The sequence below is a fragment of the Prionailurus viverrinus genome, chromosome E2, assembly GCF_022837055.1.
Source record: "Prionailurus viverrinus isolate Anna chromosome E2, UM_Priviv_1.0, whole genome shotgun sequence".
Lineage (NCBI taxonomy): Eukaryota > Metazoa > Chordata > Mammalia > Carnivora > Felidae > Prionailurus > Prionailurus viverrinus.
This window is the reverse complement of record NC_062575.1, coordinates 4,017,191-4,030,720: the sequence shown is the minus strand read 5'-3', so window position 1 is coordinate 4,030,720 and position 13,530 is coordinate 4,017,191. Positions and strand designations below refer to the sequence as shown.

General features: G+C 59.6%; 1 protein-coding gene across 5 annotated transcripts; it reads right to left on the bottom strand.

Moving 5' to 3' along the window:
- Positions 1-176: 176 nt before the first annotated feature.
- On the bottom strand, positions 177-13,188 carry MBOAT7 (membrane bound O-acyltransferase domain containing 7). 5 transcript variants are annotated; one of them, XM_047836488.1, is made up of 8 exons: positions 12,857-13,188; positions 12,073-12,151; positions 11,841-11,970; positions 11,155-11,281; positions 9,130-9,289; positions 6,755-7,115; positions 4,948-5,124; positions 177-1,186 (listed from the first exon to the last, which is right to left on the bottom strand). In XM_047836488.1, the coding sequence occupies exons 2-8, from the start codon at positions 12,146-12,148 to the stop codon at positions 799-801; spliced, it is 1,419 nt and encodes a 472-aa protein (XP_047692444.1). In that variant the 5' UTR covers positions 12,149-12,151; positions 12,857-13,188; the 3' UTR covers positions 177-798. The 5 variants fall into 5 exon arrangements, with proteins under 5 accessions (XP_047692444.1, XP_047692446.1, XP_047692443.1 ...); XM_047836490.1 differs by lacking the exon at positions 12,857-13,188 and adding an exon at positions 12,727-12,748; XM_047836487.1 differs by lacking the exon at positions 12,857-13,188 and adding an exon at positions 12,637-12,660.
- Positions 13,189-13,530: the final 342 nt, after the last annotated feature.

Below are 13,530 nucleotides of genomic sequence, written 5' to 3'. Positions count from 1 at the left end.
CCGGGCAGGTCCTCACCTGGCCACCAGGTGGCGGTGGTGGGAGGACGGCAAGCACTTCGGTGTCAGGGCGGCTGCTGGGAAACGTCCTAGGAACAAGCCCACGGACGCCAGCGTGGTCCCTGGAAGTGCGGCGTCACGAGCCCCACGCCCGTCGATCACCCACAGGCACACGTACGGTCTTTGCGAAACACTTTATTGGCGGAGGCTCACACATTCTGACCGTGTCTCAGGCCAGAGAATGACAGGAGGGTGACAGGTGCGCTGGGACCCTGAGGTGGCTCAGATGGAAGCTGCAAGAACCATGTCCGCAGGCCTGCTCCTCGATGCCTCAGTTTCCCCCTTATGAAACGGGAGGGTTATGTTCCCTTCCGGGTCTGAAATCCTGGTACAAATGGGACGAAAGCCCCAGGGAGGATGTTCCCCACTCCCAGAACCTGCCCCGAAGCTCCTACCCCACACCATGTGCCAGGAAAAGGACGTGTGCCCAAGAAGCCGTGTGCCTGGCGGCCCCTGCTGGCAGGGTCGGGGAGTGCGGCTCTCTCCGGAAGCTGGGGCAGGGACACCTAGGTGGTCGAGGGTTGTCCTGAGCCCTCGGGGCAGAGGGCAGAGGGCGGGGAAGCAGCGAGAGCTGCAGCCCGGCTCCGTCGGACGCAGGGTACGGAGCGGAGACGGGAATCCTCGCCAGGTTCCTGGCCGCTCCAGCAATCTTTCTGGGAAAGGAGACGGCGGCCGGGGTCACAGGATTCCCAAGCAAGAAGCTTGGTGGCCGGGCCGACTGGCAAAGGGTGCCGCGGCAGCCTATTCCTCCCGGAGCTTTTCTGGGGCCAGGCTGGCGGCCGAGGGCGCGGTCTTCCTCCGGCCCGGACCGCCCCCGCCCAAAGCCAGCCCCAGCAGCAGGGCGGCCAAGGCCAGGATGTGGACGCAGAAGTAGACGGAGGCCCAGTACCGAACGGTGTCTCCCAGGGACAGCAGCACGAAGCCCATACACATGTAGTCGTAGGCGCGCATCTTCAGGAACCAGTGCACCCAATCCCAGGCCTTCTGGCCCCCGGGACTGAGCCGCCCCCGCAGGGCCGACTCCAGTCGGCCCTCCGCCGCCAGGCACAGCGGGATGGTCAGGAAGCTTAGGTAGTAGCCAGGGTGGAGGCCGTGCCAGTAGGCGCTCAGCAACATGGTCCAGGCGCTCCTGGGGGAGGGGCTCGGATTCAGGACCCCGGCACCCAGACCCCCAGCCGCGCCTCCGTGAGACCCAGGACCACAGATCCCTGAGACCCAAGAGTCCTGACTCCCCAGGCCCCCCTCCCTCAGATCCAGGAGTCCAGACCCCCAGCCCCCTCCTCCCTCAGACCCAGGAGTCCAGACTCCCAGTCCCCTCCTCCCTCAGACCCAGGAGTCCAGACCCCCAGTCCCCTCCTCCCTCAGACCCAGGAGCCCAGGCCCCCAGCCCCTCCTCCCTCAGACCCAGGAGTCCAGGCCCCCAGCCCCTCCTCCCTCAGACCCAGGAGCCCAGACCCCCAGCCCTGCCTCCGTGAGACCCAGGAGTCCAGGCCCCCATTTCCTTCCTCCCTCAGACCCAGGAGCACAGACCCCTGAGACCCAAGAGTCCTGACTCCCCAGGCCCCCCTCCCTCAGATCCAGGAGTCCAGACCCCCAGCCCCCTCCTCCCTCAGACCCAGGAGTCCAGACCCCCAGCCCCCTCCTCCCTCAGACCCAGGAGTCCAGACTCCCAGTCCCCTCCTCCCTCAGACCCAGGAGCCCAGGCCCCCAGCCCCTCCTCCCTCAGACCCAGGAGCCCAGACCCCCAGCCCTGCCTCCGTGAGACCCAGGAGTCCAGGCCCCCATTTCCTTCCTCCCTCAGACCCAGGAGCACAGACCCCTGAGACCCAGGAGTCCTGACTCCTCAGGCCCTCCTCCCTTAGACCAAGGAGCCCAGAACCCCAGCCCCTCCTCCCTCAGACCAGGAGTCCTGACCCCCCCAGCCTCTCCTCCCTCAGACCCAGGAGTCCTGAACTCCACTCTCCTCCCTCAGGCCCAGGAATCAGGCCCCCGGCCCCCTCCTCCCTCAGACCCAGGAGTCCAGGCCCCCAGCCCCCTCCTCCCTCAGACTCAGGAATCACTATTCTCTTTTCAGGAACCCAGTTAATGCCCTCTTATCACAGCTTCCCTCAAGACCCATGAACCTGAGCCCCTAGCCATTTCGTCTTGGGGATCTAAGAGTGGAATTCCTGATTCATGAAGACTCAGTCATCTCTAGCCATGGTCTCCTCTCTCTCTGGACCCCAAAATGCTATAAATTCAGGCTCCGGTCCCTCCTTCCTCAGAGACACAGAAATCACCACAGAGGACTCCGCCTGGAATGGAGATGTGGGTTCTTCCTTGTCTGTGGGCATCAGCCTTTCCCTGGGGCACATCAGGGTGCTTGAACCTAAGGACACAATAATGCTGCCCCCCATCCTTGGAGGCATAGAGTCCGTAAAAAGGCTGAATTTTCACTCTTGCCCAAAAGGGAGACCTTTTCCCCTCTCTCTCTTCTTCAGCCACTTCCACGAAAAAAACATAGTGCTTCAGAAACTTTTCTCCGTCCTTCGGATATAGATGGAGACGTTTGGAAAGGCTTGGAAATAAGCCTTAAGAAAACACAGTCCACGAATGTTTTTCTGGAGGGTGGTGGTACCCAGTCTTTGAACTATAAATGTCATGGGAGTTGGAGCCCCTGTCTCCCCGCCACTGTGGGGGTTCATCCTAGGCACCTGGCATCACGCTACCGCCTGCTGGACACCTAGTTGCATTCTTCCTTCAGGTAGAGACGATCAGCACAGGTGGCTACCCCATTACCAACTGAACTTGGGCAGAACAGGAGACCGTGCATCACCGCAAACAGTCGTGGCTCCTCTTACTCGAGGACAGGTTATCGTTTCTCTCGGGAGCATGCTGTGCAGGGGACTGTGACAGGTGGCTCCGACGACAAGGCGAGCTTTCTTTTCGTTTTGGTAATCTCGTTAGCGGGTTACGTGGTGCACAGCCTGGCTCAATGCTAGCTCTTTAATAACAAAACCGTGTTCTTTCTTTTCTGCCAATGGTGGGGACAGAATTCCCGGGTCGGGAGCATTTCAAGAGACGTTCTCCGACAGGGAGAAACAGGGTGGAAGGGACGCACATAAACGGCCCACCAGGCACCTTGAACTCCACACAGGCACCTGAACTCTGAGCTGTGGTCCCTACCTGCTCTCCCCACCTGCACACTCTCCCAAGCACAGTCCGTGCTCCCCCTCAGCCTTTCCCCGCTTCCGTCCTCCCTGGAACCCCACTCCAGCTGGCTCTCACTTCCACCCTCCAAACTGCTCCTGTCAAGGTTGCTGGAGACTCCCCCGCACCCTCCCGTCGCACCCAAGCCCGAGCCTTTGTTGTACTGAAGCTCCTGACATCACCCGACACAAATGATCCCTCTCTGCTTTCCTGCCGAGCTTTTCCTGAGCTCATCGGCTCCGTCTAGGCCGGCTCCTCCTCGTCCCTCGTCTACACCGGGGTTTCTCAATCTCAGCACTACTGACATTTGGGGCCAGATCATTCTGTGCTGGAGCGGGGGCCGTCCCGTGCCGCGCAGGGTGTTGAAGAGCGTCTGGGGGCTGTAACCACTGGCTGCCAGTAGCATCTCCCAGTTATGGCACAAAGGGCTCCTAGGCGTTGCCGAATGCCCCCGGGGAGTGTGGCACAGTTGCCCCCAGCCGAGAACCTCTAACCGAAACACTGGAGCGCCCGCTGCTTTGACCTGCTGCTCAGCCCGAGTGTTAGGTACCGCTGCCTGAAGGCACCTGAGCGCCTGCTTCTCACACCATCTCCTCCTTCTGCGCCAGAGTCCCGTAACTGACCGCCTATCCAGTAACCCCAACCAAAACCTGACAGTCACCTGGGAGTCCGTGGGACTCCACCCAAGTTTCACTCCCTCACCCGAGCCACTCCGGAAACTTCCTCCTGCCCAGTCTTCCCATCTCAGTCACTCACAGCCATCACCTGGCATCACGCTTCACTTCCTCACGTTCTCATCCCCACATCCAGGCCGTGCCCAGTCCAGACATCCAGGTAGGTTTAGCTCCTAGCTCTGCAGCGGCGTCCTGACCTCATCTGGTGGCTCTGGGAAGGCGGAGTGACACTCGGCAGGTTACCTAACCTCTCTGAGCCTCAGTTCCCTCATCTTTAAAATGAGGGCGGGGAGCCTGGGTGGCTCAGTCGGTTAAGTGTCTGACTTCGGCTCAGGTCATCATCTCACAAGTTCGAGCCCTGCATCGGGCTCTGTGTGGACAGCTCGGAGCCCGGAGCCTGCTTCGGATTCTGTGTCTTCCTCTCTCTCTGCCCCTCCCCTACTCACACACTCTCTCTCTCTCAAAACAAATAAACATTAAAAAATTTTTTTTTGAAACCAGGGTAGTAAGCTCTACGTCCTAAGGTTGTAAACATAACAATGTCTGGCACACTCGAGTTTCCACTCAAGAAGTATCGGATGAATAATGAATAAAAGCTACTATACGGTGACTACTCACCTGGCGGGCCTCACGTTAGGTATGTTCACATCGCTTAAACCTCTCATCAATCTCTGAAGTAAGTTAACAGCATCACCCCCATTTAAGAGTTGAGGAAACACAGGTCAACTAGCTACTTAAGGTTTCTCTGTGTCTGGCTGGGCCAGGATCCCAGAAAGTCTGGCCAGAGTCCACAGGATTCAGTACACTGCTTCTGTCCGAGGATGTTGACTTTACACAAGTAGAAACTGAGGCCCAGAGAAAGGGAACGATTTACCCCAGAGCAATGCAAATCAGGGGCTGGGAACGGGCTCAAGAAACTACAACTCCCATGACCCTCTGGGGCGGAGGCCCGGCCGGGAGCCCGCAAGCAGCCCCAGGCGCTACTGGGAGGTGTAGTTCCGTATTTTCCCAGGGCAGGCGCGCTCACCTTAGCACATAGGAGCGAGCAGGTGCGCTCTTGTAGACATACTGCGCCAGCCACCACTGCACCGTCATGTTCCAGTACCGCATGCCATCCCGCACCCGCACGCAGAAGTCAGTGCCGTAGCAGTCGATGTTGCGGATGGTCTCATAGTCGTACTCCAGGGAGGCCGCCTTCTCCGGACTGGGGGGGGTGGAGGATGAGGGTGGGGGACAGACATGCAGCTCAGCCAGGCCCCCTCCTGACGCTGGCTACTGTCCCAGCCCCGGATGCTAAGGAGGGGATCGCGGCCAGGCCAGAGCTCTGGCTGTCACATTTGCTAGGGCAACCGGAGAGGGTAGCCCAGAGGGAGCCTTTTCCCGGACGAAGACTGGGGGCGGGGGCACAACAGTTCACTGACAAGGGGTCCTCCTTCTCTTGGTCTCAGGGCTACAACAGCAACGAAAAGCCTTGAGGGGCTACAGTTGCTAAGCTACGAGTCCTCAGCAACCTGACCCTTCAGGGGTCTCAGATGCTAGGGGAGGGCAAACAAGCTCACTGTATTCAGAGCAGCCGCCCAGTGTGGTCCTAAGTTGTCAAGACACTGTGGTTGCTAGGGAGATGTTTGAGGCCCACGTGACACCTGATGGTCTCTGTTGCTAGGGAAAGGGTATTCCTTAGGAACAAGGCCTAGGATGTTTAGAAACACTTCCAGAAAGGGCCCCTCCTGGCCTTTATGATTATTCAGTTAAGTGTCATCTCCAGCACTACAGTGGCTCCTGGATCTCGGGTGCCAACAGTCCCAGTGGCGCTGAACATCTTTCACCCACCCCAGGGTAGGTGGCTTCTGAGAATGGGAGGGGAGCCATCTATTACAAAAGCCCTTCAATTCCTGCTTGCCATTTTCTGGCGGACGCCCTCACTAGTAACTGGAGGTCTACGGATGGTTGCTAGGAACCGGGGATGGGGGAGGGGGGAAGTGGGGGGTGGGGTGGGGAGGTGGAGTCCAGTCCCAGTGGTTAGAAGCATCATTTCCCTAGCAACCTGAGAGCAACACTTCCTTAGCAACAAGATAACCCCTAGTTCCAGGCTAGCAATTCAAGAACGAGGAGGGGGGGTGGCACTAGGAACAAGGTCAGTCCACAGTTACTGGGGTACTTCCTCAGCAGTGGTAGGAAAGCCACCCGCGGTTGCTGGGAGCGGTGTCCTCTCTGCCAGAGGACAGCATGGTCAGGGACGCCATGTCCTCAGAAAGTGCAGGCTGTTACGTGAGGACATCACATGGTTGGGGGCCTGTGCGCTGGCATCTAGTAACCAAGGGCAGGTTAGGGGGTGCCATTTACATAGCAATGAAAAGCGAGTCCTGTAGCAGGAAGGGGCAGGTCCTGGTTGCTAGGGAAGCGCCCCCCTAACAAAGAGGGGCAGTCCAGTTGCTAGGTAACCATCTCCCTAGCGACAAAGGGTGGGCCCCATCACAGCCCAAAGATGGTATCCCAAGTAACCAGGAACAACCGGGTTATCGGGGTGACACTTCCATGGCAACAGAGGGGAGGCACATGGTTGCTAAGATACCACCTTTTCCTAGCAACAGAGAGCAATTCACCATCCCACGAGGTGACAAGCGTTAGCAACAGGGGGCAGTGGCAGGTATGAAGAGTACTGCTCCCTAGGGCAGGGGTAGGTGGGCGGTGGTGGCCAAGGGGCGACATTCCACTGACAGCAGGGGGCGAAGCTGCACCCCCTGCTCCCCCGCTCTCCTCCCTGCTAGGGGCAGGGCCAGCCTGTGCTGACGGGGCCTGCCGGGTCTTGGGAAGCCTCCCTCCCGCCGCCTGACCTGCTGGGGGGTGGGCATTGGAGGGTGGGGCCGCCCCCGGCCCGGGCTTTGGCGGCCACGGGGTAGGCCCCGAAGCCGGCAGCAATGCAGCCGCACTCGGCGGCAATCCAGGCCACGTAGAAGCGCATGCGGAAGGCGAAGAAGACGGGGATCATGTAGAAGAGGCGGGCAGGCAGCGGGCGGGCGTAGAAGGCGTCCTCACGCACGGCCTCCAGCGGGAAGAGGTGTGAGGACAGCAGGAAGAGCAGGCCAAAGAGCGGGGCCGGCCAGGCTCGGCGCAGGAGGGGCCGCAGGCTGGGCACGGCCCCCGGGAAGGGCTGCTCCAGCCAGTCCAGGTACGTGCGGTAGCGGAAGAACGGGCCTGTGGCGGGAGGGAGGGGCAGCCGTCAGAGACTGGTCTGGAGGTGGGGGGGTGGGGGGGGGCTGAGACTGGGCGCTGAGGAGTGGGGGAGGGGGTGGGGCTAGGTAACCGGGAACAAGAGGAGGGAGACTCGGAGAGAAAGGGACAAGAAACCAGCGAGTCTTAGACTCTTGATCTTGGGGGTCGTGGTTCAAGCCCCACGTGGGGCTTTGGGTGTAGAGATTACTTAAAAATAAAGTAGGGGCGCCTGGGTGGTTCAGTCCTGAAAGTGTTCGACTTCGGCTCAGGTCACCATCCCACAGTTTGTGAGTTCAAGCCCCTCTGTGCTGACAGCTCAGAGCCTGGAGCCTGCTTTGGATTCTGTGTCTCCCTTTCCCTCTGCCCCTCCTCCGCTTGCGGTCTCTTTCTCAAAAATAAATAAACATTAAAAATAAAAGAAAGAAAGAAAGCAAAGAAAGAAACCAGAGAGGGGGAGTTCAAGGGCTCAGAGAAAAAGATAAAGGACAGACCGCTAAGCAGCGAGGAACAAAGAGCTGGAGAGTGGGGGGTATGGAGACAAGTCCCCAAGAAACACAGGGGCAGACAGGCGGGACCCGAGGGGTGGGGTGGGGTGACCTCTGCATGAAGGAGGAAGTAGGGCAGTGCAACTGGAGAGGAACAGAGTGGTTTGAGAAAAGGTCAGAGGGTTGCAGGCAGGGAGGACTCAGGGTTTTGTTCTAAGAGCCAGGAAACCGCTGTAGGCTCTTCCAACAGAGAGGTGCTGGGATGCCATTTACCCTGGCCCCTGAGCAGGGCGGGGGCTGCAGAGGGTCACCGGTGGAAAACAGGAGACAGTGGTAGCGCTGGAGATAAACTGGAGATAAACTGGCGGCCTGGCCCAGGGAGGGAGCAGGTGCGGATTAACGGAAGTGACAGCCTTACGTGTCACAAAGAACAGAGAGAAGAGAGTAGGATTCCATTCATAAATGACCAGCACCGGGATATCTATAGAGACAGAGAGTCAGTCAGTGGTTCCCAGGGATTGGGGGCAGATGCGGTTTGAGGGACGATGGCTACAGGGTCCAGAGTTTCCTTCTGGGGCGATGCAATGTCTACAATGACATGGTGGTGATGGCTGCACAAGTCTGTAACTATGCTAACAACTACTGAGCTGCATGTAGCTTTAAGTGGGTGAACATATCAGTTACGGTTCCATAAAGCTGTCATAAAAACCTCCTAGGGGCACCCGGGTGGCTCAGTCGGTTGAGCGTCCGACTCTTCATTTCAGCTCAGGTCACAATCTCACTTTGTGAGTTTGAGCCCCGCATCAGGCTCTGCGCTGACTACTTGGGATTCTTTCTCTCTCTCTCTGCCTTTCCTCTGCTTGTGCTCTTTTTCTCTCTCAAAGTAAATAAATAAACTTAAAAAAAATCTTAGGGAAAAAAGACAGAAAACCTCCTAGGACATCAACATTAATGGAAAATATTTTCGGACGCTAAAAATGGGAGCATAATGTGAATGTATTTGTTCCTTGGGTGATAGAAACATCAGGGTTGCATAGACCTTGCTCCTTTGTCTCCTGATTGCTCCCAAGAAGCCACAAGGAACCACTGAGGCCAAGAACAGTCTGTCTCTGCTCTGGAGGGCCAGCGGGAGAGTCTGATGTAGACCCAGGCAGAGATGCTCGCCCTCAAGAGGAGCACATGCTGGGGCACCTGCATGGCATCTGACTTTGGCTCAGGTCATGATCTCACAGTTTGTGAGTTTGAGCCCCACCTCGAGCTCTGTGCTGACAGCTCGGAGCCCGGAGCCTGCTTCAGATTCTGTGCCTCCCTCTCTCTCTGCCCCTCTCCCACTGGCACTCAGTCTCTCTCTCTCAAAAATAAATAAATACTTAAAAAAAAAAAAAAAAAAGGAGCAGATGTTGGAACAGAGGCAGGATCACAGAACAGGCACCAAAGTCCGGGTGGAGAATGGGGACAGGCAGTGGTGACGAGATGCAGGGAGGCAGGGCTGGGTACGCAGCCACACTCACCTGTCATGATTCCCACGTAGCAGTAGCTGTAGCTGAGCGTCTCCATCAGAGAGGGGACATCAGGCAGAAGCCCCAGGCTGGGCCCCTTGCTGAAGCCCGTGGCCATTTCCTTCCTCTGGGCCAAGTGCAGGTCCTGAACTTCACTGGCGAGACTCACCAGCTGGGAGGAAGGGGCACGGGTGGGGGACAGATCAGACCCCGGGCCTTCCTCACCCTCGCCTTCCTGCAGCCAAGGGAAGCCACCAGGAGCTGAGGTTCTAGTCCATGGGCGGCTCTCGGCATCCAGAGTCATGAGTCGCAGGGTGGCGGCTTCTGGCCACAGGTGCTCCCTAGCACTGCCTCCTGGGCCTTTCTGTCTCTTCGTTCCCCCTTCTGTGTTCTCCCGCGGGCCGTGGCTTCATACCACACACGCTCTCATGATCTCCAAGCTGTACCCTGTCTGGGCTCCTTCCTCCATCCCCAAAACCATTCAAAGTGCCTCTTGTCAGTAATACAAGCCTACCGAGTTCCTCAAACTCATGGCCTCGAGAGCGGAACACGTTACCGTTCCCCAGAGGTGGCGCTCTCCCCTCCGCAAATGCCACCATCAGGCAATTAACTGCTCAGGCGGGGAACCTTCCTTACTCCCCAAATCTACTGTAGGTCTCTGAGTCTGTAGCTTTTGGCCTCCGTTCTGCTGCCCAGCCCCCAGGCTGAACGTGACGGGCCTGCCCCTGCAGGCCTGTTCTCCACCTTCTCCGCAGGCCCAAGGCTGACACGGCAGCCACAGGCCTCAGCCGGCCTTCCGGCTTCCCCCTGGGTTCTGCCAGAAGGGAGCCCCAGGACCAGAGGGGAGAAGGCAGGTGTGAGGGCTGGGCCGTGTCCCTTGGTCCATCCTCTCAAGGCAGAGGGAGGACTCCACACAACACTCTCCTTTCTGTTCGACTACCAGCCCCGCTCTCGTCCCCAGGGTTGGTACCGGCTCCCGTGGCTGGCCCAGGATCCTCACTGTCCCTTCTGGCTCCTCCGCCCCCCGCCCACCCACACTGTTGTCAAGAAGGACTCCTCAAAGTATCCCCAACGCGGCACTTGCTCCTGGGGCTCTGACTGGCCTACCGATGGCCTGGGTCAGGCCACCACTGCTGGTCAGCGGGACTCTGATCAAGGAGGCTGCCCTCATCCCTTCTTGCGCTCCCCGCGGCAACTCTGTGGGCATCCAGGGCGCAGTTCCAAACACGTCAATGTGGTCACCTTACCTCTTCTGGCGACAAACCCCAAAACCGCTTCCGGTGGATCCTGGGCCCCCTGGGAAGCCTAAACCCCTCACCTTGGCCCCACTCCCCTTCCCCTTCCGTCTCTCGATGAACACTCACTGTGGCTGGCGCCCAGTCACCGGGCTCAGCCTGCTCCCTTCCACGTGCTGTTCCTACAGGCCAAAAGGCTCTTCCTCCAACTCTCAGCCAACCAACTCCGGCCTGCCCTTGCATCCCGGGCCACTGAGAACACAAGATGCTCGGGAGACCTGGTTCGCTACCTCACGTGACTGTCCTGTGTCCTGTGTGACATGTCGCTGGAGCCCAGCACACAGGAACTCAGGACTTTTCGGTCTGGGGTGGGGCCTGGGAACCTGCTTTCGCCCATCTCCCCAGGTGGTTTCGAGCCAGACACGGGTGTCCTGTTTTTGTGCCCTCAGAGAAGAGAAGCGCCTTCTCTCCAAAGCTGTTTCCCCCTCCTTCGCTAAATGGCTTGCTACCAAGATGCACTCCTCGAGAACTGGTCCGTGAAGCACTTAGCTCAACCTTTGGCACACGGCAAAGACCAAATGACACCTGCACTACTTGGCCGCGGTTACCTACTTGGCGCGGGGAAAGGAGGGACTACTTCTTCCCCCCCCCCCGGGAACAGTTGAGAGGTGAAGTCCTGCCCCTGGGGGTGCTCCGGAGATAAAAATCCCACCTCCCCTACTGCCCCCGAGAGTGGGTGTGGAGGAGGACGAGAAGATGGGCCGTTCCCTGGCACCAAGAGAGGGGTGGAGGGGCGTCTGACCTTCAGTGTCAGCAGCAGCTGGACGGCATTGGTGAAGGGCGTGGGAGTGGGCAGGCCCAGCAGGCTGAGTGCGCGGAAGAACAGGAGGTAGGAGAAGGTCCAGGCGAGGGCCAGGGCGTGGCAGGAGCTGGGGCAGAGCAGGAGGACGAGCGTGCTGGGTACAGGGACCTCGACTCCGCCTCCCCCAGATTCTAGCTACAAGCCCTCCCTCACCCCCCCCAACAGACAAGGGGGGGAAGGACGGGAGGAGCCAGACTGAACCAGTGCAAGAGGGGGCTCAGCCCCACAGAAATGCGCCACAACGGAGAAGAGAATGAGGAGGGGTTACGATAAGCTTTAGGGTGAAAACCCTTCAGGCCTCCATTTTTTCCGAGGGAGGCGAGAAACACGGAGAAAGAAAGGGAGACGTGATACAAATATGAATGGTGGCAGGGCCGGCCCACCGGTCCCCCGTTCTCCCGAATACATGATACAGATATTAAGAACCAGGACAAACACGCAGGGACAAGACCCAGAAAAAAAGGCCGGACAGGAAGAAACACAGACCAAACCACACGGCGAATCCAGAGATAAAAAGAGACACCCAGAGACAAAGGCAGAAAGGGAGATAGACCCAAAAAGGAAACAGGTTGCTTCCTCCCCCTCTGTTCTCCCTCCACACCGCCCCCCCCACCCCAAATCCTCACCAGGGCTGCGCCTGAATGAGGGCCCAGGTCCCAAGGATGGTGATCAGAGAATGCAAAGTGTGGGGGCCACAGGTGAACAAGGTGAGCCCCAGGCCCACAGCTGCTGCCCCCCATCTCTTCAGCCCAGGTCCTGCGGGGAGAAGGGACAGCATAAGCCTGGACCCTTCCAGGGAGTCCCCTGCCAGGTGCCCCCCACCCCCCAATTTTCCACTAGGGAGGGAACCTGACTCACCAGCTTTCTTAAAGAGGAAGCCGATGGGGATGGAGATAAGAAGAACCACTAGATAAGTCCATTCTTCAGGCGACATGGTCTGGGGGAGGGGCAGAGGGTTTGTGAGAACCCAGGGATCCTGGCCATCAGCCCCTCACCCTTACAGGATTCAGGAACCCACCCCCTCTAGTCCCCAGTGTGGAGGATCGTGGAGCCCTACCCTCAGCCCCTCTCCTCTGAGAACAGAGGAATCCGGACCTCCAGGACCTTCCTCCTTCAAGGATGAAGCAATACACCCCCAGCCCCGCTTTTTGGAGAACCCAGGAATCCAGACCTCTCAGCCCCTCCTCCGAGGATTCAGGAATCCGGCCCCGCCCCCTGCGATCGCAGAAATCGAAGCTAATCCCCCAACCCCCATTGGGGACCCACGGATTCAGTCATCGCTCGCTGAGAACCCAGCAACAACCCCTGTCCCAGGCCTTTCCCTTGCAGAGCCCAGGATTCCAGAGCTCCCAGCCCCTTCCTCCTGGAAGGATCCAGGGACTCGGGCCCTCCCTCTCTGAGAACCCAGACTCCAGCCTCCACCTCCATCCAAGGTGCAGACGTTTCTTCCACCTAAAGCCTGGAGGGCGCCCCCCACCCCGTACGTCCCCACTCCCCCAGCGCAGGTCAGACCGGCTCCGGCAGAGCCACAGGCGGTTACACCACCCCCTGCTCGGCCGCGCTCCCGGCGCCGAGTCCGCCCCCGTCCGCCGGCCGGTCCGCAGCCCCCGCCTCACCCCAGGTCGCCCGTGCCCCCGCCCACCTGGGCCTGGCTCCGCGCCGCCCGCCGGGCGGGAGGCGGCCAAGCGGTCCGGGCCCACGGGCGCCCCGGCTGTGGCCACGCCTCCCCGGCCCAGCGCGCGCTGCTCTGTCGTGGTCCCGGGCCGGATGTGCTGCCCCGTCAGGCTGCGGGCCGGGCAGGGAAGCGGCCGGCAACCGGCACCCGACAGCTCCAGCCCGTGGCTGCACCTTTACGCCTCGGCAGCCGAGCCCAGTGCACGTAAAGAGGCGGGGCCCGGAGCTTCGGGCTCGGACGGGAGCCCGGGGAGAAGCCGGGGTCTCCGCTTCGGGTTCCTTCGGGCAGAATCGGCGGCAGTTTGGAGGCGGGGCCACAAGCTTCGGTCCCCGTTCGGAGGTCTCCGTTCGGATGTAGGCGGGGCCAAGAGCCTCGGCCGGATGTGGGCGGGGTCATATCGTTGGTTTCCTTCGAGCATAGTTGGGTACCAGTGACCCAGGTTAGGCGATAGGCGAAGTCTCGTTCTTTGAGAAGGAGGCGGGGCCACAGACTTAGGCAACACGAAGGAGGCAGCGATCTGGAACATTTCAAGGGGCGGAACGAACAGCATCCCGGCAGGAGGGGGCGGGGCCTGTGGATGACGTCACCATAGGGCGGGGCCAGGGTAATAAGCCACACTTTCTCTAGTGGCGGAACCCTAG